Source organism: Jaculus jaculus, chromosome 14 (assembly GCF_020740685.1).
Source record: "Jaculus jaculus isolate mJacJac1 chromosome 14, mJacJac1.mat.Y.cur, whole genome shotgun sequence".
NCBI classification, from domain to species: Eukaryota; Metazoa; Chordata; class Mammalia; order Rodentia; family Dipodidae; genus Jaculus; species Jaculus jaculus.
In genome coordinates this window covers 16,320,670-16,345,171 of record NC_059115.1, presented here as the reverse complement: position 1 = coordinate 16,345,171, position 24,502 = coordinate 16,320,670, and the positions used below count along the sequence as shown (strand labels likewise).

At 51.0% G+C, this 24,502-nt stretch overlaps 1 protein-coding gene across 1 annotated transcript; it reads left to right on the top strand.

The window, feature by feature from the left end:
• The first annotated feature begins 689 nt into the window (after positions 1–689).
• Positions 690–23,836, top strand: Cacng8 (calcium voltage-gated channel auxiliary subunit gamma 8). The gene is made up of 4 exons (XM_012951943.2): positions 690–1,029; positions 19,540–19,623; positions 20,261–20,401; positions 23,040–23,836. Exons 1-4 carry the CDS (start codon positions 849–851, stop codon positions 23,834–23,836), a joined length of 1,203 nt encoding a protein of 400 aa, XP_012807397.2. The 5' UTR covers positions 690–848.
• The last annotated feature ends 666 nt before the right edge of the window (positions 23,837–24,502 follow it).

Here is a 24,502-nt window from a genome sequence, read left to right as displayed (position 1 = left end):
ACAGGAAATGGTGGAGTCGGAAGTGGAATGTCTTCTTCTTTCTTTTCCCCTTCCTTCCTTTCTTTCTGCAGGATCTTTAGTCCAAGATAGCCTTGAACTCAATATGTAGCTGAGAATGACCTTGAACTTCTTATCCCTCTGCCTGCACCTCCCCTCCCGAGGGCCGGGGTTACAGGCACTGGCACACTGGTTTGCGGAGCCCAGGCTTTGTGCATGCTAAGCGCGCGCTCTACTGAGTTCCCCAGCCAAGGCGGTGGTTCCTAAGTTGGGGAGATGGTGTAGACAAAGTTTGGGATACAGGACAGGGATTTCCTGAGCAGATGCAGAGAAGGACCAGTTCAGTGAGGCGGGGAGGGGGCAATCAAAAGGCTTGTGGGTGTGTGAGGAGGGCTAGGGGCCCCTTAGGAGGAAGAGGCAGTGGTGTAGGAGAGGCTAGCTTTTCAGAGGGTGAGGACAGAGGGCAGAAATATCAGCAGGAAGGAGGTCTGGGGTGCAGAAGACCTTTGTGGAGGGCCCCTCTGTCTAACTCCTCTCCTCTCCTCCTCCCACCAGCTGGGCACGATGGCTTCGCCCTGACCCCGGCTCTGCAGCTGCCTGCTCGCCGCTCCCCCTGCCCCCCCCCACCCCTCGGCCTCCCCTGGGGCCCCCAGCTTCTGCCTGCGCCGTGACCCCCCCCAGCCGCCGGCACGGCCCCGCCTCCGCTGCCCCGGTGGTGGCCCACGGCCCCCCGGCTGCCGGTGGTCAAACTGGAGTCGCTGAAGCGCTGGAACGAAGAGAGGGGCTTGTGGTGCGAGAAGGGCGTCCAGGTGCTGCTGACCACGGTGGGCGCCTTCGCGGCCTTCGGCCTCATGACCATCGCCATCAGCACGGACTACTGGCTGTACACGCGCGCGCTCATCTGCAACACCACCAACCTGACGGCGGGCGACGAGGGCCCGCCCCACCGAGGAGGGGGCAGCGGCTCCTCCGAGAAGAAGGACCCTGGGGGCCTCACCCATTCTGGCCTGTGGAGGATCTGCTGCCTGGAAGGTAGGGTGCGGAAAGGCCCTGCGCCCCAACCAGTAGATGCCCCGGGTTCCCACTCTTTGAATCCCCCGAGGTCTCCGCCAGGCCAGCGTGCTTCTCTGCTTAGAGGCCTGTGGCTCCCTCCACGCCCTCGGGCCCGAACTTCCCTCTTCTGCCTACACTCCCTCTGCTACCGGTCTTGCCTGCCTCCTAAGCAAGCCTGCGTGCCCCTTCTGCCCGCTTGCTTGCTCGCTCGTGGGGTCTTACCAACCTGCATCCCCAATCCCTTCGCCTCTTCCAGCATGCACCTCTTCCTTCCTCCAAAACTGGTACTTCATTGACTCTCCGCCATCCTTCAAACTTCCCTCCTTCCCTCTCACTGTTAGAGGACCCTGCTTCTAGACCCTCCCTCGCTCCCATCCCCTTCTCACTCTCTTTGGCATTCTACCTCATTCTCTGAATTCTTCAGCCTCTCTCACCCCCAATCTTGCTTTCTGCTCTCGCTAACCCCCCCACTCCTTTCTCTCCCCTCCCCCTCCTCCCTCCCCTCCCCTCCTTCCCTTCCCCTCTCCTCCCTCCCCTGCTAGGCTCTGTGGCTCCCTCAGGAATGAATCCATGACTCATGACCCTCTCCTCTGCTCTCTCTGGTCGCTCTTCCTCTTGTAAATGGTAACCGGCTGTCTTCCCGCTCCTGCAGTCTCTCTCCCCACAGCCCCTTCTCCCTTCTCTGTGCGACTTCCTGCGACCTCACATCCTGGTCCTTTTCTTTCTGATTTAGATGATTCTGCTTCATCTTCCCTCCTGTTGCAGTCGGGGAGACTGAGGCCCAGAGAGGCTAAACCACTTGCCCAAAGTCACTCCATTGTGAGAAGGGTGGGCTTTGCAAAAGCGCCCCTCGGAATGTTTCACTTGCAGCCAAAACTGGAATCAGTCACTAACATTATTTATTTATTTACAAGCAGAAAGAGAGAGAGAGAGAGGATGGAGGGAGGGAGAGAGAGGGAGAGAGAATGGGCAGAATGGGCATTCCAGGGCCTCTAGCAACTGCAAAGGAACGCCTGAAGCATGTACCACCTGGTACATCTGGCTTACATGGATTCTGCGGAATCCAACCTGGGTTCTTGGGCTTCGCAGACAAACGCCTTAACTGCTAAGCCATCTCTCCAGCCCAGTCTCCACCATTTCAATACAGAGACTGCTTCCTCAAGATCCTTTCCACAGCTTCTTTCAGCTGACAGGGAAGATCTGACCGCAGCAGGCTTGTGCTCTGCACTGACTCCACGTTGCTGGAGCAGCAGCTGCTCTTTCAGACTGAACCACAGGGGCATCATCCCATCCTAGTCACCTCTGTTTCCTGTCTCCTCAACCCCTCCCCATCCTCACTGTGTTAATTTATTCCCTGGTCGCATCAGGCATAAGTACAGGGATTTGTACCACGAAACCTCCAGGGCAGTGTGTGAGTGCCATTCATTCATCCATCCATCCATCTGTCCATCTATTTATTTTATTGACAATACTGTGTGGCAGACTCTGTTCTTGATTCATGAGCAGGTGGGGAAGGAGAGGCAAAACCCAACAGCATTCCTGTCTTTAAATCTCGCATGCTCTAGAAAGAGAGATTGACAATGACAGCGATAACCAGGTGAAGCATTTAGGGTGTTAAATAAAGTCCTAGGGAAAAGGCAGCCGCAAGGAGAGGGGAGGGAGGCACGGGGCTGTGTGTGCGAAGTCATCAAGAAGGCTTGGAGACATTTCACATAGCAGGTTGACATTTTGGATGGAGATTTGAAGGAAATATGGTTGGAGGCATATGGGTATCTGGGGGGAAAGTGCTTGGGTTGTGGAAGCAGCAGTTGCAAAAGCCCTGAGGTGGACATGAACTTGAGTGTGGACGGAGTGAGAAAGGCAAAAATGTAGTGTGGGGGGGGTGATGGTCAAAAAGGTGACACTGTCTTGACTTCACAGGTTCTTAGAGATCCCAGGAGGGACCGTGCATTGTCTCTGAGATGGGGAGCGGGGATGTTCTTGAGTAGAGGAGTCACAGGAACTGACTTACGTTTTAACAGGAAGGTGCTTGCTGAAGCGGGGGGGGGGGGGCAGAAATGACTAAGGGGAAGGCGAAAGGGGAAACAGGAGGTGGCTTGCCTCCAGTGGGAACCTTGGCGATTGGGGGAGTGAGTGGCTTGAATTCATAGTATATCCCCAAATTCCCCATGGGCAGACACTGCTGAGGGAGCTGTAGTTGGATCTGGGGGGCGGCGGGGGGGGGGGAGAGAAAGAGTGAGGGTGTCTTTGGAGTCAGGTTTCTCAACCTCAGTCCTGGTGACATTTTGGGCTGGAGAATTACGTGTGGCGGGGGGCTGAGCTGTGCGTTGCAGAGTGTTGAGCAACTTCTCCACTCTCTGCCTAGACCCCCCTCCATCCTGCAGTTGTGACAACCAGAATTTTAAGTTCTCCACACATTAACAACTTTCCCTGGGAAATAAATTCAGCTCCAGGTGAGAATCATGGCTACAAGACTTTTGGACTTGAGCGCCTGAGTATGGAAAGCCATTGTCAGATGGAATAACAGGTGTTTAGTTTAATTTCCCTTTTTAATATATATATATATATATAATTCATTAGTAAGGAAGGCTGTCATGGGCTAAATTGTGGAATTTAAGATGTCTGCTAAAAAAAAAAAAAAAAAACCTACCACAGGGGCCGGCATCCCAGAGGGCTTACAGAGTGCCTCCGTGCGGTGACTATTTTGGGCTTTATGGAACATACGGTCGATGTCACAGCTACTTGTGAAAACAACCACACTGTACGTGAGTGTGGCTATGTCTTCAGTGAACTTCATTTATGGACACCAGTCTTTGAATAGCATGTCCTTTCCTCTGCTCTCTTTTTATTCTCTCCTCTACTTAAAAAAAATATATATATATATATTATTTATTTATTTAACAGAGAAAGAGGGAGAGATAGAGAATGGGCATGCAGGGCCTCCAGCCACTGCAAACAAACTCCAGACATGTGCGCCACCTTGTGCATCTGGCTAACATGGGTCCTGGGGAATCAAACCTGGGTCCTTTGGCTTTGCAGGCAAATGCCTTAACTGCTAAGCCATCCCTCCACCTCTCCTTTCCTTTCTATTTCAATTCAGTTTTTGTAGTCAGGGTCTCACTCTAGCCCAGGCTGGCTTTGAACACATAGCAATTCTTCTACTTTATCCTCTCAAGTGTTGGGATTCCATATGTGAGCCGCCATGCCTGATCTCCTTTCCTTTTCTTTTCCTTTCTCGCTTTCTCCTTTCCCTCCCTTCCTCCCTCCCTTTGTGTTTTTTATTCTCAGTCTTTTTTTTTTTTTTTTTTTTTTGGTCAAGGTAGGGTCTCACTCTAGCCCAGGCTGATCTGGCACTCACTCTGTATTCCCAGGATGGCCTCAAACTCACAGCGATCCTCCTGCCTCTGCCTCCGAGTGCTGGGATGTAAAGGTGTGTACCACCATACCCGGCTTCAGTTGTTTCATCAAGAATATTTTTATTTATTTCTTTGTGAGGAGAGAGAAAGAATAAATATAGGCGGGCTGGAGAGATGGCTTAGTGGTTAAGCGCTTGCCTGTGAAGCCTAAGGATCCCGGTTCGAGGCTCGGTTCCCCAGGTCCCACGTTAGCCAGATGCACAAGGGGGCGCACGTGTCTGGAGTTCGTTTGCAGAGGCTGGAAGCCCTGGCGCGCCCATTCTCTCTCTCTCTCCCTCTACCTGTCTTTCTCTCTGTGTCTGTCGCTCTCAAATAAATAAATAAATAATTTTAAAAAAGTATTTAAGAATAAATATAGGCAGGTCAGGCCTCTTGAGACTGCAAATGGTGCATGTGCCACTTGGGGGCATCTGGCTTCATGTGGGCACTGGGGAATTGAACCCAAGCTGGCAGGCTTTAGAAGCAAGCACCTCAACTGCTGAACCATCTCTCCAGCCCAATTTTCAACTGTTTTTTGAAGGGCAAGGTCTCATGTAGTCCAGGCTGCCTTCTCAACTCGTTATATGGCTTAGGCTGGCCTTGAACTTGTAATCTCCCTGACTCTGCTGCCTGAGAGTGCTTGGATTCCAGGCACCCACAACCGTGCCCAACTATTCTGGCCTTAAGCTCCTGGCACACCTCCTGCCTCAGCTTCCTTAGTGCCAGGATTACAGTGGGTATGATGGTGTGAGCCATCATACCCAGCTTTTTAACAAATATTTTATTTTTATTCATTTGAGGGGGCAGAGGAGAGAGAGAGAGAGTATGTCAGGGCCTCCAGCCATTGCAGATGAACTCCAGACACGTGCACCAGCCATATGCATCTGGCTTACATGGCTCCTGGGGAATAGAACCTGGGTCCTTAGGCTTTGGAGGCTTGCCAAGGCTGACCTGGAATTCATTATGTATTCTCAGGGTGGCCTTGAACTCACAGCAATCCTCCTACCTCTGCCTCTCGAATGCTGGGATTAAAGGCGTGTGCCACCATGCCTGACTTTTTTACTTTTTTGAGGTAAGGTTTCACTCTAGTTCAGGCCAACCTGGTACTCTGTAGTCTCAGGCTGGCCTCACATTCACAGCAATCCTCCCACTCTGCCTTCTGAGTGCTGAGATTAAAGGCATGAGCCACCACGCCCAGCCATGTTCTCTCTCTCTTTTTTTTTTTTTTACAGTTATTTATTTATATGTGTGTGTATACGCGCACTAGGGTCTCTTGAACTCCAGACACATGCACCACATTGCAGTGCCTCTTAGTGTCCAGCTTTACACAGGTGTTGGGAATTGAACCCAGACTACCAGGCTTTGCAAGGAAGTCCTTAAATGCTGAGCCATCTTGTCAGCCTTTCCCTTTCCTTCTTTTCTTCCTTCCTCCCTTCCTTCCTCACAGCAGCAAGAAGGCTTTATTTTATTTAAAAAATATTTTATTTGTTTATTTGCAAGCAGAAAGGTAGAAGACAGACAGACAGAGAGAACAGGAATGCCTGGGCCTCCAGCTGCTATCCCCAAATTCCAGACACATGGGCCCCTTTGTGCATCTGGCTTTATGTGGGTTATGGGGAGTCAAATTAGGTCATTAGGCTGTGAAGGCAAGCTCCTTGACTGCTGAGACCTCTCTCCAGCCCCCTCATGTTCTTTTTTGATACTTTCTCCATCCTCTGCAAACTGAAAAAGCTATTCTCAGCTGGGTTTGGTCCATGGCTGTCATTTCCTGCCCCTGTCCTAAGATGCTAGAGATAGTCTGAGGCTGGAGCCAGAGACAGTTGGGGCTGAAGATATGCACATCAATGAGGAATTTCAGATTATGGGTGCAGAAGGTCACTTAAGATATGGAGAAGGGCTGGGGAGATGGCTCACTGGGCAAAGTGCTTACCTCAAAAGTATAACAGGGGGCTGGAGGGATGGCTGAGCTGTTTGGGTGCTTGCCTGCAGGGCCAAAGGACCCAGGTTCGATTCCCCAGAACCCACGTAGGTCAGATTCACAAGGCGGCACACGAGTCTGGAATTTGTCTGCAGTGGCTAGAAGACTTGGTGTGCCCAATCTCTCTATATATCTCCCTCTGCCTCTCGAAATAAGTAAATAGATAAAATACATCTTAAGTATAAGAGCCTGAGTTATATCCTCTGTGCTCTCGCAGAGATGCTCAGCAAGTGGTGCACACCTGTAGTCCCCTTGCTGGGGAGGTAGAGATAGGGAATCCCTGGGCTCAGCTAGTCTAGCTTAAATGTGAGCTCCAGGACAATGAGAAATCCTCTCTCAAATAGAGGTAGACAGGGCTGGAGGGATGGTTTAATGGTTAAGGTGTTTGCCTACTAAGCCAGAGGACCCAGGTTCAATTCCCAGGACCCCCGTTAGCCAGATGCACAAAGGGGCGCACACATCTGGAGTTCCTTTGCAGTAGCTGGAGGCCCTGGTGCGCCCATTGTCTCTCTTTTGCTCTCCTTCTTTCTCTGTCAAATAAGTACATAAATATAAATTAAAAATTAAAAAAAAAAAAAGAAGCTGGGGATGGTGCTACACGCCTTTAATCCCAGCACTTGGAGGCAGAGGTAGGAGGATCACCATGAGTTCAAGGCCACCCTGAGACTACATAGTGAATTCCAGGTCCGCCTGGACCAGAGTGAGATCCTACCTCGAAAAACTAATAATAATAATAATAATAAGTAAAATAACAATATAAAAATAAGAAAAGAGGTAGGCAGTGTTCCTGAGGACGAGACTCAAAGTTGTCCTCTGACCTCCACATACGCACATGTGTACTTGAACATACACAGCATCACACATGTGTACATGCATGCACATACAGGGAGAGAGAGAGGAGAGGAGAGGAGAGGAGAGAGGGGGTAGAAAGGAGAAGACCCAGAAACAAACTAAAAGCATGTGGGGGGCAGTGGATGCAGCTCAGTGAGTGCAGTCCTTGCCCAGCATTCACTAGACCCTGGGTTCCATCCCCAGAACTGCACAGACTGGCATGGTGGTGCATCCCTATCCTCCCAGCTCCCAAGAGATGGAGTTGAAGGCTTTAAACACCCGGGAGGTAAGAAGCTAAGCTTGGGTGGGGTGCTGAGAACGGAGTGAAGGCTTGGGCAGAGCCAGGTAAGTGGGTGTCCTGTAAGCCAAGAGAGGTTACTGTGTCAGGGAGGCAGTATGTGAAGGCTGACTTCTTTGCTACTGTAGCTGTCACTCATGTGTCGTTCACAGGAACCCTGCAGAGGAGGTAGCAGGGCTCTGGAAAAGAACAATGGCTCAGAGAAGTTAAGTGCCTGGCTGAAAGTCACACAGCTCACATGCAATAGGGTCTGGATTGGAATTTACATCTGTTTTCTTTCCTAGGAGAAAAGGGCAACAAAAATACCAGCTTCCCACACACATGGGATTCAGGAGTGCAGACAGAGGCCCTGTCTGGGGATTGTGGGGCTCAGGGTACACCTCCCTTTGAGATATTTGAGAAGCTGAGTTCCATCCCCAGTACTCTTGCAAAAATGCCCTTCAGTGGACTGGATGATTGGGACGCACATCCCCAAACAAGACAGACTTAGTTTGCCTTTTGTGTATCATGGAAGGTCGTGTGACCTTGGGCTGTGTACTTGACCTTTATGTGCCTTATCCCCACAACTGCGAGAAGGGAAGCAAAGCAGTGTCTTACAAGAACAAGGAGGGAGTCAATGCGCGGATGAGCGAAGCGTTTGCCAGGCTAGCAGGTGCTCTGCAGGTTGTAACTGTTACTATTTTTTAAATTAATATCTTAAAATTTATTTGGGAGAGAGGCAGATACAGAGCGTGAATGGGTGCACCAGGGCCTCCAGCTGCTGCAAAGGAACTCCACACACATGTGGCACCTTGTGCATCTGGTTTATGTGGGTCTTGGGGTCTTGAACCTGGGTCCTTTGGCTTTGCAGGCAAGCACATTAACTGCTAAGCCATCTCTGCAGCCCATTGTTTTCTTCTTAGTTTTAGGAAGCCAGGTGACCAAGCTTCTAGTCCTTCCTCCCTGATCACTCCATGCTGCCTAACCATGAGGAACTGGAGAGATAGCTCAGTAGTTAAGGTGCCTGCCTGGCCAAGTTTGATCCACCAGTACCCATGTAAAGTCAGATGCACAAAGAGGTGCACATCTGGAATTGATTTGCAGTGGCTGGAGGCCCTGGTGTGCCCATTCTCTCTCTGTCACTGTCTCTCTGCTTGCAAATAAATAAATAAAAATATTGGGCTGGAGAAATGGCTCCGCAGTTAAGGCACTTGCCTGCAAAGCCCAAGGATCTGGGTTTGATTCCCCAGTACCCATGTAAAGCCCGATGCACAAAGTGGTGCATGCATCTGGAGTTTGCAGTGGCTGGAGGCCCAAGTGCACCCATTCTCACCCCCCCTTGCAACGAAATAAAATATGAAGTGCATATAATTAAAATGAACATTTTCTAGTAGTTACATTAAAATAGAGAGGAAGAAGCTGGCGTGGTGGCACACGCGTTTAATCCCAGCACTCGGGAGGCAGAGGTAGGAGGATCACTGTGAGTTCCAGGTCGCCTGACTCTACAGAGTGAATTCCAGGTCAGCCTGGGTTACAGCAAGATCCTACCTTGAAAAACCAAAAAATAAATAAATACATAAATAAGTGAAATAAATAAATAGGAAGAGCTGGGGTGTAGTTTTGTGGTAGAGCACCTGCCTAGAATCCATCAGTGGGAAACCAGGAGCATAGGTCAGCAGTAGAGTGCCTGTCTACAATTCACCAGTGAGGGGCTGGGGGCGTGGCTCAGAGGTAGAGCTCCTGTCTAGATCCACAGTGAGGGGCTGGGGGCGTGGCTCAGAGGTAGAGCTCCTGTCTAGATCCACAGTGAGGGGCTGGGGGCGTGGCTCAGAGGTAGAGCTCCTGTCTAGATCCACAGTGAGGGGCTGGGGGCGTGGCTCAGAGGTAGAACCCTTGTCTAGAATCCACAGTGAGGGCTGGGGGCGTGGCTCAGAGGTAGAGCTCCTGTCTAGAATCCACAGTGAGGGCTGGGGGCGTGGCTCAGAGGTAGAGCTCCTGTCTAGAATCCACAGTGAGGGGCTGGGGGTGTGGCTCAGAGGCAGAGCTCCTGTCTAGAATCCACAGTGAGGGCTGGGGGCATGACTCAGAGGTAGAGCTCCTGTCTAGAATCCACAGTGAGGGCTGGGGGCGTGGCTCAGAGGTAGAGCTCCTGTCTAGAATCCACAGTGAGGGGCTGGGGGTGTGGCTCAGAGGTAGAGCTCCTGTCTAGAATCCACATGAGGGCTGGGGGCGTGGCTCAGAGGTAGAGCTCCTGTCTAGAATCCACAGTGAGGGCTGGGGGCGTGGCTCAGAGGTAGAGCTCCTGTCTAGAATCCACAGTGAGGGGCTGGGGGTGTGGCTCAGAGGCAGAGCTCCTGTCTAGAATCCACAGTGAGGGGCTGGGGGCATGACTCAGAGGTAGAGCTCCTGTCTAGAATCCACAGTGAGGGCTGGGGGCGTGGCTCAGAGGTAGAGCTCCTGTCTAGAATCCACAGTGAGGGCTGGGGGCATGACTCAGAGGTAGAGCTCCTGTCTAGAATCCACAGTGAGGGGCTGGGGGCGTGGCTCAGAGGTAGAGCACTTGTCTAGAATCCACAGTGAGGGGCTGGGGGCGTGGCTTAGTAGAGTGTTTTCTGAACATACCTGAGGCCTTGGGTTCCATCCCCAGCACCAAAACCAAGTGAACTTAATTTAACCCAAAATATCCTATGCAATCAATGTAAACATTGCTCATGAACTCTTACCTGCTTTTTCCTCTTTCCGTCTTCTCTGGTGTGGATGTTACCCTCACAGCACTTATCTGTTGGCACTTCAGGGAGGTGGCATCTACACTGGACCACTGCCCTTGAGCCCCGTCCTTGGTAATGTCAATTGCCACTCTCCTCTCTGAGGATGCAAGAATCTCGCCCCACGGTGCCATTTATTAGTGCCAGCCCTGCAAACCCTTGCGATTAGCACTCTTCTTAGCGCATTGAGACGTCACAGGCAGGCCGTGGGGATGGCATTACTCTGGCTTATCAGAGCAAGAAGCTGGTAGCTTGAGAAGAGATGTGACTCAGCTTGGGACACCCGCCATGGGAGACGTGGAGGGACACAGCCTGCTGGACCTATTCTCTGTGCGGGTCCCCACAGACGAGCTGCCCTTTAACCCTCCCGTCTGCTTGTGCCCTAGGCAGGTCTGAGGAGTCGCTCAGAGCTGCGCCAGTACCAGCAATGGATGTAAAGTCCCAGCCTAAGACAGCACAGTGGCTCATGCCTATAATGCCAGCACTTGGGGGGGCAGGGTTAGGAGGGCCGCTGTGAGTTTTAAGTTTCAGCACGAGGTACAGAGTTTCAGAGTGAGACCCTGCCCCAAAACCAAAACAAGTCTGGTGGGGCGCACGCCTTTAATCTTAGCACTCAGGGAGGCAGAGGTAGGAGGATCGCTGTGAGTTTGAGGCCACCCTGAGACTAGACTACATAGTGAATTCCAGCTCAGCCTGGACTAGAGTGAAACCCCACCTTGAACCCCCTCCCCCCAAAAAAATAACCCAAACCCTTATATTGTGGTTAGGGGAGAGATGACTCAGTAGGTATGAGCTCTTCTTGCACAGTCATGAGGGCCTGAGGGAGCCTTGGTTCCTTCTGAGTTCTATTCCCCAACATTCACATAGACAGCTGGGCTTGGCCATGCACATCTGTAACCCCAGTCTTTTGGGAGCAGAGACGAGAGACTTGCTGCGACAAGCTCCAGTGAGAGGCTCCATGTCAAGGAAAGCCGGGGATGAGCGATGTGGGGGACACCCCATGTCTCTGTGTTCTAGTTGCTAAAGTCACAGCCGGAAACTTGCAGGTCTGCAATGGGAGTTTGGAGGATTTGATTTCAGAGTCTGGGCTCCATGACTTCCAAACTTGGGCTATGCTTACACCTCATCAATGTGTGGGGCTGGGCAACTCCTTCAGTGCTCTGTGCCTCAGTTTCCTCATTTGGGAATCCTGTCACTGCGTACTTTGTAGGATTGTCCAAAGGTGTTAAGTTAATGAACCACCTGTATCAGTGGTGGCAGACACCTTTAGTCCCAGTACCCTGGAGACAGAGGTAGGAGGAGGATCGCCATAAATTCAAGGCCACCCTGAGACTACATAGTGAATTCCAGGTCAACCTGAGCTAGAGTGAGATCCTACCTTGGGGGGAAAAAAAAGTGTTTAGCCTGGTGTGGTGGCACACGTCTTTAATCCCAGCACTCAGGAAGCAGAGGTAGGAGGATCACCGTGAGTTCGAGGCCACCCTGAGACTACATAGAGAATCCCAGAAGTGTTTAAACACTCGTCATCATGTTACATAGTGCTTTATTTACTTATTTATTTTGATACAAGGTCACATGTATACTAGGTTGGCCTTGAACTTCTGATTCCCCTGCCCCCCATCTCTGGAGTGCTGGGATTACGAGCATACACCACCACATCCTGTTTTATTTGGTGCTGGGGATCAAACCCAGGGCTTTATGCATGCTAAGCCAGCACTCAACCAGTTGAGCCTCATCAGAGGACATATGTTAGATTCTGTGTGCCATGTGCTTCTCTTGCTCAGCTGCATGTGATCCTGCTGTCCTGGGAGCGGCCTAGGACTCCATCCAAGAAAGGCGCCAACTTGAGAGTGAAATCTTACTGATGGATAAAAATTTACATTTGGAAATTTTATATATTCCTTCCTTCTTTCCCCCTCAAAGTCGTGGCAAAACACTATGTAAAGTCAAGCGTTGTGGCACACGCCTTTAATCCCAGCACTCTGGAAGCAGAGGTAGGAGGACTGCTGTGAGTTCAAGGCCGCCTGAGATTGCAGAGTGAATTCCAGGTCAGCCTGAGCTAGAGTGAGACCCTACCTCAAAAAACCAAAAATAAATAAATAAATAAATATAAACCAACCAAAAAACCAAACTGAAATAATTCCCTTTCCTCTAGCCCTAGCAAACACTGTTCTTCTTTCTTCCTTCCTTCCTTCCCTCCTTCCTCTCCCTCCCCCCCCCTTTCTTTCTTTTTAAATATTTATTTGCAAGCAGAGAGGGATAGAGAAGAGAGACAGATAGAGGGAGAATGGGCACGCCAGGGCCTCTAGCCACTGCAAACAAACTCCAGACACATGTGCCTCTTATGCATATGGGTTATGTGGATCCTGGAAATTGACCCTGGGTGCTTTGGCTTCACGGGCAAGCACCATAACCACTGAGTCATCTCTCCAGCCTCTCTCTCTCTCTCTTTCTTTCCTCCCTTCCTTTCTTCCTTTTTTTTGTTTTTTAAAATAGTTTTTTGTATTTTTTATTATTATTGTTTTTATTAACAACTTCCATGATTGTAAACAATATCCCATGGTAATGCCCTCCCTCCCCCCACTTTCCCCTTTGAAACTCTATTCTCCATCATACCCTCCCTCTCTCAATCAGTCTCTCTTTTATTTTGATGTCGTGATCTTTTCTTTCTATTATGATGGTCTTGTGTAGGTAGTGTTAGGCATAGTGAGGTCATGGGTATGCAGGCCATTTTGTGTCTGGAGGAGCACATTGTAAGGAGTCCTACGCTTCCTCTGGCTCTTACATTCTTCCTGCCACCTCTTCCGCAATGGACCCTGAGCCTTGGAAGGTGTGATAGAGATATTGCAGTGCTGAGCACTCCTCTCCTTTCTTTTTTAAAAGATATTTTTATTTATTTATTTGCAAGCAGAGAAAACAAGAAGAGAGGCAGAGAGAATGGGTGCCTCAGGACCTCCAACTACTGCAAATGAACCCCAGATGCATGTGCCACTTTGTGCATCTGGCTGTATGTGGGTACTGGGGAATCAAACCTGGGTTGTTAGACTTTGCAGGCAAATACCTGAACTGCTGATCCATCTCTCCAGCCCTCACCATTCTACTTTCTATGCTTAAGAATTTGATTGTCCAGGTGCCACATATGATCATACAGCATTTGTCTTTATGTGAATGGATTATTTCCCATAGCATAATGTCCTCAAGGTTCATCTATGTTATAGTGTGTTTCAGAATTCCCTATTAAAGGGTGAATAATACTCCATTATATATACTCCCATAGTTATATATGTATGTATGTGTGTATGTATGTATGTATGTATATATATACACACACACACACACATATATATATACATACATATATATGTGTGTGTATATATATATATTTTCTCTCACTTTTTATTTTTTGGTATTTCAAGGTAGGGTCTCACTCTAGCCCAGGCTGACCTGGAATTCATTATGTAGTCTCAGGTTGGCCTTGAACTAACAGTGATTCTCCTGCCTCTGCCTACCCAGTGCAGGAATTAAAGATGTGTGTCACCACACCCAGGAGAGAGAGACAGACAGGGAGGGGGTGAATGAAAGTGGGTGCACCAGGGCCTCTAGCCACGGCAGATGAACTCCAGACACATGCATAGCCTTGTTCCTTGGGCTTTACATGGGCACTGGGGAATCAAACTCAGGTCTTAGGCTTTATGGGCAAGCACCTTAAGCGCTCCAGCCTATGTATCACATTTTGTTTGTTTATTCATTCATCTTTTAAGGGCATTCGAATGTTCCTATTTTGGGGCTATTATGAATAATGCTATTATAAATGCCTGTGTGTAAAATACCCTTTTTGTGTTACTGCTTTCCACTTTTTAAAATTTTTATTTATATGAAAGCGATGGGAAGAGAGAGAGAGAGAGAATGGGTATTCCAGGGCCTCCAGCCACTGCAAAAGAGCTCCAGACGTGTGCGTCCCCTTGTGCATATGGCTAACGTGGGTCCTGGAGAATTGAGCCTCGAACTGGGGTCCTTTGGCTTCACAGGCAATGCTTAACCACTAAGCCATCTTTCCAGCCCATGCTCTCCATTTTGGATGCATACTGAGGAGTGAAGTTTCTAGATCAGATGGTAATGCTATATTAACTTGATTTATTGTGTGTGTGTGTGTGTGTGTGTGTGTGTGTGTGTGTGTGTGTGAAGGTCAGAGGAGCTGTCTGTGCTCTTCCTTCTTTTTAATTTTTTTTTCTGATTTATCTATTTATTTGAGAGAGAGAAGGGGGGGGGGAATGGGCATGCCAGGGCCCTTAGCAACTGCAAATAGACTCCAGATACATGCACCACCATGTGCATCTGGCTTACGTGGGACCTGGAGAATCAAACCTGGGTCCTTAGGCTTCACAGGCAAGTGCCTTAACCACTAAGCCATCTCTCCAGACCTGCTCTACCTTCTTTGAAGCAGGGTCTCTTGGTGCTGCCAACCAGTCTGGCCCTAAAGTCTGTGTGTGCTGAGGATAAGTGCTGAGCTATCTCCCCAGCCTCCTTTTTCTTTTTTCTTTTTTTTTTTTTTTGAAGACTCACCGTACTGTTTTCCACAGTGGCTGTACCATTTTCCATTCCTGCCAAGGGTTCCAGCTTCTCTAAATCGTTGCCAGTACTTGTTTTATTTTCTGCCTTTTTTAAAATAGTAGCTATCATAGTAGATCTAAGGCTGTGTCTCAGACTGTGCATAGCGGTGCACATCTGTTCTCCCCGCGCTCCAGAGGCTGAGGCAGAAGGGCAGCTGGGACTACAGAGTAAGTTTGAGGCTAGACTGTGTTGTCTCAAAGGAATCAAGACAAATATCCCATACTTTTCATTGCTTTCCCCAGTGACGAGTGACACAGAACACACCCGCCCACCCCCACCCCCACACAGAGTGTGTATGTGTGCATGGTGTGCATGTTTGTGCGTGTGTATGTGTGCATGCTTGTACAGGTCAGAGGTTGACATTAGGTATCTTTCTCTGTTTTTTCTTTCCTTTCTTTTTTTAAAAATATTTTTTGTTCATTATTTATTTATTTATTTGAGAGCGACAGACACAGGGAGAAAGACAGATAGAGGGAGAGAGAGAGAATGGGCGCGCCAGGGCTTCCAGCCTCTGCAAACGAACTCCAGACGCGTGCGCCCCCTTGTGCATCTGGCTAACGTGGGACCTGGGGAACCGAGCCTCGAACCGGGGTCCTTAGGCTTCACAGGCAAGCGCCTAACCGCTAAGCCATCTCTCCAGCCCTCTTTTTTTTTTTTTTAAGAGGCAGATAGAATGGGTGTGGTAGGGCCTCAATACAATGCAAATGAATTCCAGACACAAGCACCACCTTGTGCATCTGGCTTATGTGGTACTGGGGAATCAGTTCTGGGTCCTTAGGCTTTGCAAGCAAGCACCTTAACTGCTAAACCATCTTTCCAGTCCCCTTCCTTCCTTCCTTCCTTCCTTCCTTCCTTCCTTTCTCTCTCTCTCTCTCTCTCTCTCTCTCTCTCCCTTTCTTTCTTTCTTTCTTTCTTTCTTTCTTTCTTTCTTTCTTTCTTTCTTTCTTTCTTTCTTTCTTTCTTTTGAGGTAGGGTCTCGTTCTACCCCAGGAAGTCACTAAGTAGTCTCAGGGTGGTCTTGAATTAACTCACGGTAAACCTCCTACCTCTGTCGCCCAAGTGCTGGGATTAAAGGTGTGTATCACCATGCCTGACTTCTCTCTCTCTTTCTGGTCTGGCTTTACATAGATACTGGAAAATTGAACCCAGGCTAGCAAGCTTTGCAAGCAAACAGTTTTAACCACTTAGCCATCTCCTCAATACATACATACATACATACACACACACATATGTGTGTGTGTGGGTGTGTGTGTGTTTTAGGCAGGTTTTCATTCTAGCCCATGCTGGCTTCAAGTTCATGGCAACCCACCTGGCCCCAGCTTCTGAAGTGCTGGGGTTATGAGTTTCATCCATCACACCCTGCCATGAGTGTCTTTCTCAATAGCTCTCCATCTCACTTTTTTTTTTTTGGGGGGGGGTCTTCTAGGTAGGGTCTCACTCTAGGCCAGGCTGACCTGGAGCTCACTTTGTAGCCCCAGGCCGTTCTCAAACTCCTAGCAATCTTTCTACCTCAGCCTTCTGAGTGCTGAGATAAAAGGACCATGCCTAGCTTTACCTCGATGTTTATTGTTTTAAAATTATCTTAATTGTGTGTGTGTGTGTGTGTGTTTGCAACAGTGCAGGCACATGTGTGGAGGTCAAAGGACAACTTTTGGGTTGGTCCTTGGCTTTCTCCCTCATGTGAGGCAGGGTTTCTCACTCTGCTGTTGTTTTTGCTCCTCACCATGAGCTTCTGAGAAATTCTCTTGTCTTCCATCTGAGTCAAAGTCAGCATCGGTATGCTAGGATTACAGAAGCCTGCCAAGGCTCCCAACTTTTTGTGTTGGTCTGGGGTCTGAACTTAGGTACTCCAGCTTGAGCTGTGACAGCTTTAGTCATTTCGCTATCTTTCCAATTCCCTCGACCTTGTTTTTATTTTAAAAAATTTAATTAATTTGCAAGGAGGGAAAGAAAAGAGAGGGAGGGGAGAGAGAGGAAGAGAGAGAAAGAATGGGCACACCAGAGTCTACAGCCACTGCAAACAAACTCTAGATACATGCACCACCTTGTGCATCTGGCTTTATGTACTGGGGAATTGAACCCAGGTTCTCAGGCTTCACAGGTAAGTACCTTAACCACTAAGGCATCTCTCTAGCCCTTCACATTATTTTTTGAGACAGGATCGCTCACTGAACATAGGGTTTATGGATTAAGCTAGACTGGATAGCCAAAAAATCCCAGGGATCCTGTGCTGGGATTACAGACACATCCCATCATGCCTGACCTTTACATGGGTGTTGGGGATCTGAACTTGGGTCTTCATGTTTGCACAGCAAGCACTCTACTGACTGAACCATCTCCCAAGTTCCTCAGTATTAAGTATTTGTTAGGTACTTACACTGTGCTCGACCTTGTTCAGGATGCTGAAAAGTTACTGGGGAGAAGTCCCTGTGCTTACATCCCCATAGTATCTATTTGAACCCTTTTGTGTGTTTGAATTCTGTTTCCTCCACCCATCAGCACTAAATTGGTGAACCTTTCTGTGTCTCAGTTTCCACATCTGGACAATGGGTACAATAGTAAACAGAATACTCAATTGTGTTCCAGGAAAAACATGTTAAATCTCTTCATCTGGATCCCATTGTCACATCCAGGTGGTAAGGTGGGGCCTATTACCTGCAATAAATATATATATATATATATATTTGAGTGAGAGAAAGAATGGGGCGCCAGGGCCTCTAGCCTCTGCAAATGAACATGCACTACTTTGTGCACGCACCTTATATGGGTTCTGGGGAATTGGACCTGGGTCCTGTGGCTTTGCAGGCAAGTACCTTAACCGCTAAGCCATCTCTCCGGCCATTATTACCTGGTTTTCATCGGTGAGGGAACAGAATAAAGTTGGAGATATAAGGTCAAGAGGGTCATAGAAGGACTTGGTAGAATCCAGCCTCCTTTAGAAACAGTATGACTCTAATATGTAAACATCTGGCCACTGCGTGACACTAACATTAGCTGCCTTTAGGCATCAAGTATGTTTATCTACACAGGAAGCACTTCAACATTTAGGTCCTAGGGGAATCACTCAGTGCCTTGTATCTGTTATTTCCTCTCTCCTCCTGTGTTCCTTTGCCTGTCTTGCTCTGCTTCCAGTCTCTTTCTGTTATCCTTATATTCATTCATCATTTCACCCATTCATCCACTCAGTCATTAACTGGGAGCACGGCCCAGTGTTTAGTACTGCTAGGGACACAGGGGCACCGGACCTCACCTTCCGGACAACTCCCAGCTTGCTGAGGAAGACGACTGTCCTAGGTCCACATAATGTATGTGCTGGAGGGAAGGGACAGTCCAGGGAGCTGTTGACGCTAGAAAGGGGGAGGGGGGTGTCACTGACCCAGCTGTGTGTGTGTGTGTGTGTGTGTGTGTGTGTGTGTGTGTGTGTGTGTGTGGTGTGCTTCCTCAAGGGTATGCCTGCCCCTGAACTGCCACTGCAGGGTATCACACTTACAGAAAATCAGTAGACTCTCTTCAAAGGCTAAGGCCTCCAGGTTGGAGTTGAGGAAACTGCTTATTTTTTATTTTGTCTTCTCCAGCTATGCAAAACAACCTGGTCCCAAAGATGAGCTAGCCAGGTTCTGAGTGAGAGTGAGGATGAGGGTCTGAAGAGGAAGGCATGAGCCTGCGGGAGGACCCCTAGGGGACACACTGCCTCTGCGGTCACTCCATCTCTCTCCCAGCTTCTGAGTTACCCACAAAAAAAGACTGGGCCGCTGGGTGTGTTGGCACATGCCTTTAATCCCAGCACTGGGGAGGCAGAGGTAGGAGGATCGCTGTGAATTCAAGGCCACCCTGCGACTACATAGGGAATTCCAGGTCAGCCTGGGCTAGAGCGAGACCCTACCTTTACACACACACCCCCAAAAAAAAGAAAGAAAAGAAAAAGACTGGGCATCCCTCCCTCTCTCTCCAAGACGGAAGAGATTCTCCCAGGACCTTCTGGCCTGCTTCCGCCTCCAGTAGCACGTCTCAGGGTCAAGGGGAATGCACGCCCCTGAATTTCAGCCTTCTCAACAAGTTTAGGGTACCCCGGGAGCTTGACATGGTGGAAATAGCATTCTCTTCCTTACAGGGGAAACAGGAAGTCAGGCAGCTTATAGTAGTTTTACAGTACTTGGAAGGATGTTGGCCCTTCTTTTTTCTCCTCCCTAGCCCTCCCTTTCTCTTTCTGTTTCTGTTTCTTTGGCTTTTTGAGGAAAGGTCTGGAATTCACTCTGTATTCTTAGGGTGGCCTCGAACTCACAGCGATCCTCCTACCTCAGCCTCCCGTGCTGGGATTAAAGGCGTGCACCACCTCGCCGGGCTTTCTTCTCTCTCTCTTGAGACAGGGTCTCATTATGTAGCCCTTGCCTGCTTGAATTTGCAGTGATCCTCCTGCCTCAGCTTCCTGAGTACTGGGATTGCAGGTGTGTTCACCTTTTTTTTTTTTTTAATTTAAATGCAGGTGGGGAAACAGACCTGAGAAATTTAAAAAAAAAAAAAAAAAAAGTCCCAACCCAGAGGGAAAAAGGAACTGGAACAGGTGAGGGTCTTCCTTCACTGGGGATCGCCTCGCCCCCAACTCTGAAGTCCCCATTTCCACCCCCTTTCCAGGGTTGAAAAGAGGTGTCTGCGTGAAGATCAACCATTTCCCGGAGGACACGGACTATGACCATGACAGCGCGGAGTATCTGCTCCGTATGTGGGGGTCACGGCCCGATCTGAGGGACCGAGGGCCGGGAGCGCGCGAAGGGCTGGACGGGGCAGGGCTGAGGATCCTGGGTGCTGGTTGGACGTTTGGCTGTCTTTGGCACTGAACCCAGTCAGTGGTTGTAGATTTCCAGGTTGGGATTGGCTACTGCGGCTGCGCCGTGGGCCAATCAGCGGCGGGGGACTAGCTACTCCTCGGAGGGGAGGGGGGGGGAAGCCTGTGCAACAATCGACTGTCAGGAAAAGCCCGAGTTATGATTGGCTGAGGACTCAGCAGGGTTCAGAAATCACAACATCTGTTGAGCCGGGTTCTTACCGGGTTGTAAAAAAGACTGCTGAGTGAGAGAAAAGATACAAGGAGGAGAGAGATGAGATAGAGAGATAGGACAATATGCCAGGAGAGAGGGAAGTGGACCGAGGAAGAAAGAAAAAGTTGAAGAGAAGACGCTGGAACAGGCAGAGACAAGTGGAGAAATTTTTAACAGCAAGAAAGAATGGGACATACTCCGGCAGAATAAGCTCAGTACAGCGAAGGGAAACCTGCGGAGGAGGCGCAGGCCAGGCACGGGCCTTGGGACCGCCCTCGCTCGCGGCCTCTCCGCATCTCTGTCCCTCCTGCCCACAGGAGTGGTCCGCGCCTCCAGCATCTTCCCCATCCTCAGCGCCATCCTGCTGCTGCTCGGGGGCGTGTGCGTGGCGGCCTCCCGCGTCTACAAGTCCAAGAGGAACATCATCCTGGGCGCAGGGATCCTGTTCGTAGCAGCAGGTGAGAGGCAGAGGGAGGGGGCGGCGGTGCACCCACGCGTGTGCGTGAGTGTCTGAAAAGCCAGCCTGCCCCGAGCGCCCCCTGGGGCCCGGATCCGCCCCTAGGCTCCTCCCGCCCGGTAAGGTAGGTGTAGTCTCCCGGCCAGATCGCAGCACCAGCGAGGTGGCTATCGGTGACGGGGGAGATGCTTCAGCCCAGGATCTGAAACCGCGGTCCCAGGGAGGAAGGAGGAGGAGCTTGGGAAGGAGGTGGGACCTGAGACCCATGGGGTCCGAGGCTATCTTCAGAGCGGAGCTGGCCAATAAAGGGGTCGGAGCCATGTGAAGGAGAAAGTAATTTGGAGCCTGTTTAAGGAGTTGAGCTTGGCAGACCCAGCTAGATACTAAAAGGAGTGGTCGGAAACCCCAGGGGTAGGAAATTGGAAAGGCTAGGCTAAGACGATTCTGTGGTCCTTTGCCTGTTTGAGGACGAAGTCTAGAAAAGAAAGGGTCATGCTTGGAAAATTCAAAAGCAGGGCCGTTATGCCATTATAAGGCACCAAGTATTATCCCGGTTAACTCAGGAAGCTGGTCTGTGGTCAGGATCTGGGATTGGCCACTTAACAGTTAGGGTCAAGCCTAGCAGACAGCCAGGGTTGGAAGCCTTAAGGGACAGGTCCCAGACCCACTCACTGACATCACTGACAGGGGTGAGGGTAGGGATGAGAAATTCCAAGAGGGCAGAGCCCTTTGGAAGGGATGGAGGATAAAGAAAGGACAGGATTTAACTCATTTATTTCCTTTTTTTTTCTTCCTTTTTTTTTTTTTGAGACAGTCTCACTCTGTAGCTCAGGCTGGCTTTGAACTTATGGTGAACACCTGTCTCCACCTCTTGAGTATTGGGACTATAGGTGTGAACCACCACACCTGGCTTGAAAATGTACTTTGTGACAGGCAAGGCTGTGGGCATCTTGGAATCAGTATGGTTAAGTAGCAAGGCAGGGTATGCTGTGGATAAGACTAGATCTGCACTGTGCAGGGCTAGCTAGGGTTAGGAGGTCATGAGGGGAAGTTTGGCCTAGGTCTACAGGGGCTGGATTTGGAAAGCTGGAGGTTGAGATCTGGGGAGATAGCTCGGTCCCTAAAGTGCTTGCCATGCAAGCATGAGGACCTCAATCTGACCCCAAGAACCCCTGTTATTTTATTTTTAACTGGGGTGGTGGCTTTCTTGTAATCTCAGGACTGAGGCAGTGGAGACCTGGGGGCTCAGTGGTCAGTTCCAGATCAGTGAGAGACCCTGTCTCATAAAAGATAGACAGCACCTGAGAAGTGACACCCTAAAATGTCTTCTGACCCCCCCCCCCCCGACACACACATGCACCCTCCCCCCACAGAAAACTGGAGACTAGGCCTGGAATAGGAAGATGTACTTTAATAAGGGCAAACTTCAGATCAGCAAGGGAGGTCTGGAATAGATAGATGCCAAGGGTGGGATTGTATTATCCAGGGAGACACTGTATAGTCAGCAGTGGACAGCCAAGAGATTCAAAGTAGGGTTACATATTTGGCTCAAGGGGCAGAGGGTGGGGCCTGGGGGTAGGAAATCTTAGATGATTAGGGCAGGGCCTAGAAGCCAAGCTTGGGACCATTTCATCAAAAACTATATTGCAGATGGACCAGGCAGGACAGGGCCTAGACATGCTGGGGTAGAACCGGACCACCTAAGGGTGATGCCTGGACACTGAGGAAAAGTTGAGATCATTTAGGGCAGAGATGGGCCAGCCATGGCCAGGACGATGCAGGTTAGGGTCTTACCCCCTTGGGTCAAAGCCTTGATCACATGGGGGTGGATTTAGGCCAACAAGAGTGTGCCCTGGACCGTTCAGGACAGAACTTAGACCATGTCCAAGCATAGATAAACCATCTGGGGTGGAGCTTAGACCATGGGACACAGCCATACCCTTAAAGGGGTGGAGTTTAGATCAAAGGGCTGTGGCTTAGGCTTGAGGTGGAGTTTAGCACTGTGAGGTCCGGATTTAAACTCCTGGGAGTGGAGTTTGGGCAAGGGTGGTACGGGTTAGACTTCTGTGGAATTGAGTACGGCCGTGGTGGGACTTAAGACTCTTCAAGGTAGGGTTTCACTCTAGCTCAGGCTGTGTAGTCTCAGGGTGGCCTCGAACTCGAACGCTTGGCGACCCTCCTACCTCTGCCATTACCATGCCCAGCGGATTTAAGACTTAGGTGTCAAGATTTAGCTCAGTGGGGACGAAGACGTTTAGACCAATGGAAGTGGGGTTTAGTCCAGTGGAGGGGGGGCTTGGATTCCTGGGGGTGGAGTTTAGACCAGTGGGGTGGGCCTTCAACTCGAGGTTGGAGCTTAGCGCCATAGGCGTGAAATTTAGATTCCTCGGGGTAGAGCCTTGCTCAGTGAGGTGGGGCTTTAACTTGTGGGTGGAGCTCAGAGCAATGTGGGCAGGGCTTGGACCAGCCCGGTGGACTTTTTTAGACTCCTGGGGCTGGAGTTGAGCTTAATGAGCGCGGGCCTAGACACCTGGGTTGGGGTGTAGACACTGGGGGCTTAATGACACGCTGGGCCTGGACCACGGGGCGGGGCCGGGCCGGGGTGTCCCGGAGGCTCCCATCTGACCGTCTCCGCCCAGGCCTGAGCAACATCATCGGCGTGATCGTGTACATCTCTGCGAACGCGGGCGAGCCGGGCCCGAAGCGGGACGAGGAGAAGAAGAACCACTACTCGTACGGCTGGTCCTTCTACTTCGGCGGGCTGTCGTTCATCCTGGCCGAGGTGATCGGCGTGCTGGCCGTGAACATCTACATCGAGCGCAGCCGCGAGGCGCACTGCCAGTCTCGCTCGGACCTGCTCAAGGCCGGCGGCGGCGCGGGCGGCAGTGGCGGGAGCGGCCCCTCGGCCATCCTCCGTCTGCCCAGTTACCGCTTCCGCTACCGCCGCCGCTCCCGCTCCAGCTCCCGCTCCAGCGAGCCTTCGCCTTCGCGGGACGCGTCTCCCGGGGCCCCCGGGGGCGGCCCGGGCTTCGCCTCCACGGACATCTCCATGTACACGCTCAGCCGCGACCCGTCCAAGGGCAGCGTGGCCGCGGGGCTGGCGGGCGCCGGCGCGGGCGGCGGGGGCGCGTACGGCGGGGCGCCGGGGGGCCCCGGGGGCGGCGGCGGCGGCGGCGGCGGCGGCGGGGCGGGCGGCGAGCGGGACCGCGGGGGCTCGTCGGGTTTCCTCACGCTGCACAACGCCTTCCCCAAGGATGCTGGCGGCGGCGGCGGCGGCGTCACGGTCACGGTCACCGGGCCCCCCGCCGCGCCCGCCCCGCCCGCGCCCGCCGCCGCCGCCGCCAGCGCGCCCGCGCCCGGGACCCTGTCCAAGGAGGCCGCCGCCGCCGCCGCCTCCAACACCAACACGCTCAACAGGAAGACCACGCCGGTGTAGGGGCGCACGCCGGTGTAGGGGCGCACGCCGGTGTAGGGGCGCGCGTGGGGCGCCGCGGGGCGTGGCCGGGGCGCGTGCGCGGGCGCGCGTGCATCGAGGCTGCCGGGGCGGGGCGCCCCCGGGCTCTCCCCGCGCGTGAGCGCGCTGGACACTGCTGGGCCTCTTTTTATTTGTATTATTTATTTATTTACCTTTTTTTTTTTTTTTTCCTGCACCCCCCTGCGCCCTTCTCCACTCTTCCGAAGCAGGGACCCTGGGGGAAAGAAGAGGGACGGGAAGGGAGCGTCTTGTTTTGTTTGTTCATTTATTTATTTATTATTATTTTTGTGGGGGGGGTGTCTCGGGGAGGGGAGGGCGGGCCGTGGTGTTTTTTGAAGTTTTGAGATGTTTTCTTCTTTTTAATGTTCTGCTGTGTGTGTGCATGTGGGGGGCGGGGCGGGGGGAGGGGAGGGAGGGACTCCCAGCCCAGCCCAGCCCAGCTCCTGGAGAGGGGCCCATAACACATGAATATAGAGTCACATCTACAAACTATATATATAATTATATATATACATATGTTCTGTATAAAGAGACAGCAGAAGGGATGCAGAACTCAAAGAGCCAGGGGTGAACGCGCTGATACTCATTTCACTGTCTCATTTCTTCACAAGGGCTTATTAAGCACCT

What these genes read in the sequence shown, in the direction of transcription:
- Cacng8 (XM_012951943.2), top strand. Translation starts at nt 849, where the DNA reads ATGACCATCGCCATCAGCACGGACTACTGGCTGTACACGCGCGCGCTC. An exon ending in GAGGATCTGCTGCCTGGAAG is followed by an intron (nt 1,030 to 19,539) that starts GTAGGGTGCGGA and finishes CCCCCTTTCCAG; the next exon opens with GGTTGAAAAGAGGTGTCTGC. An exon ending in GATCCTGTTCGTAGCAGCAG is followed by an intron (nt 20,402 to 23,039) that starts GTGAGAGGCAGA and finishes GTCTCCGCCCAG; the next exon opens with GCCTGAGCAACATCATCGGC.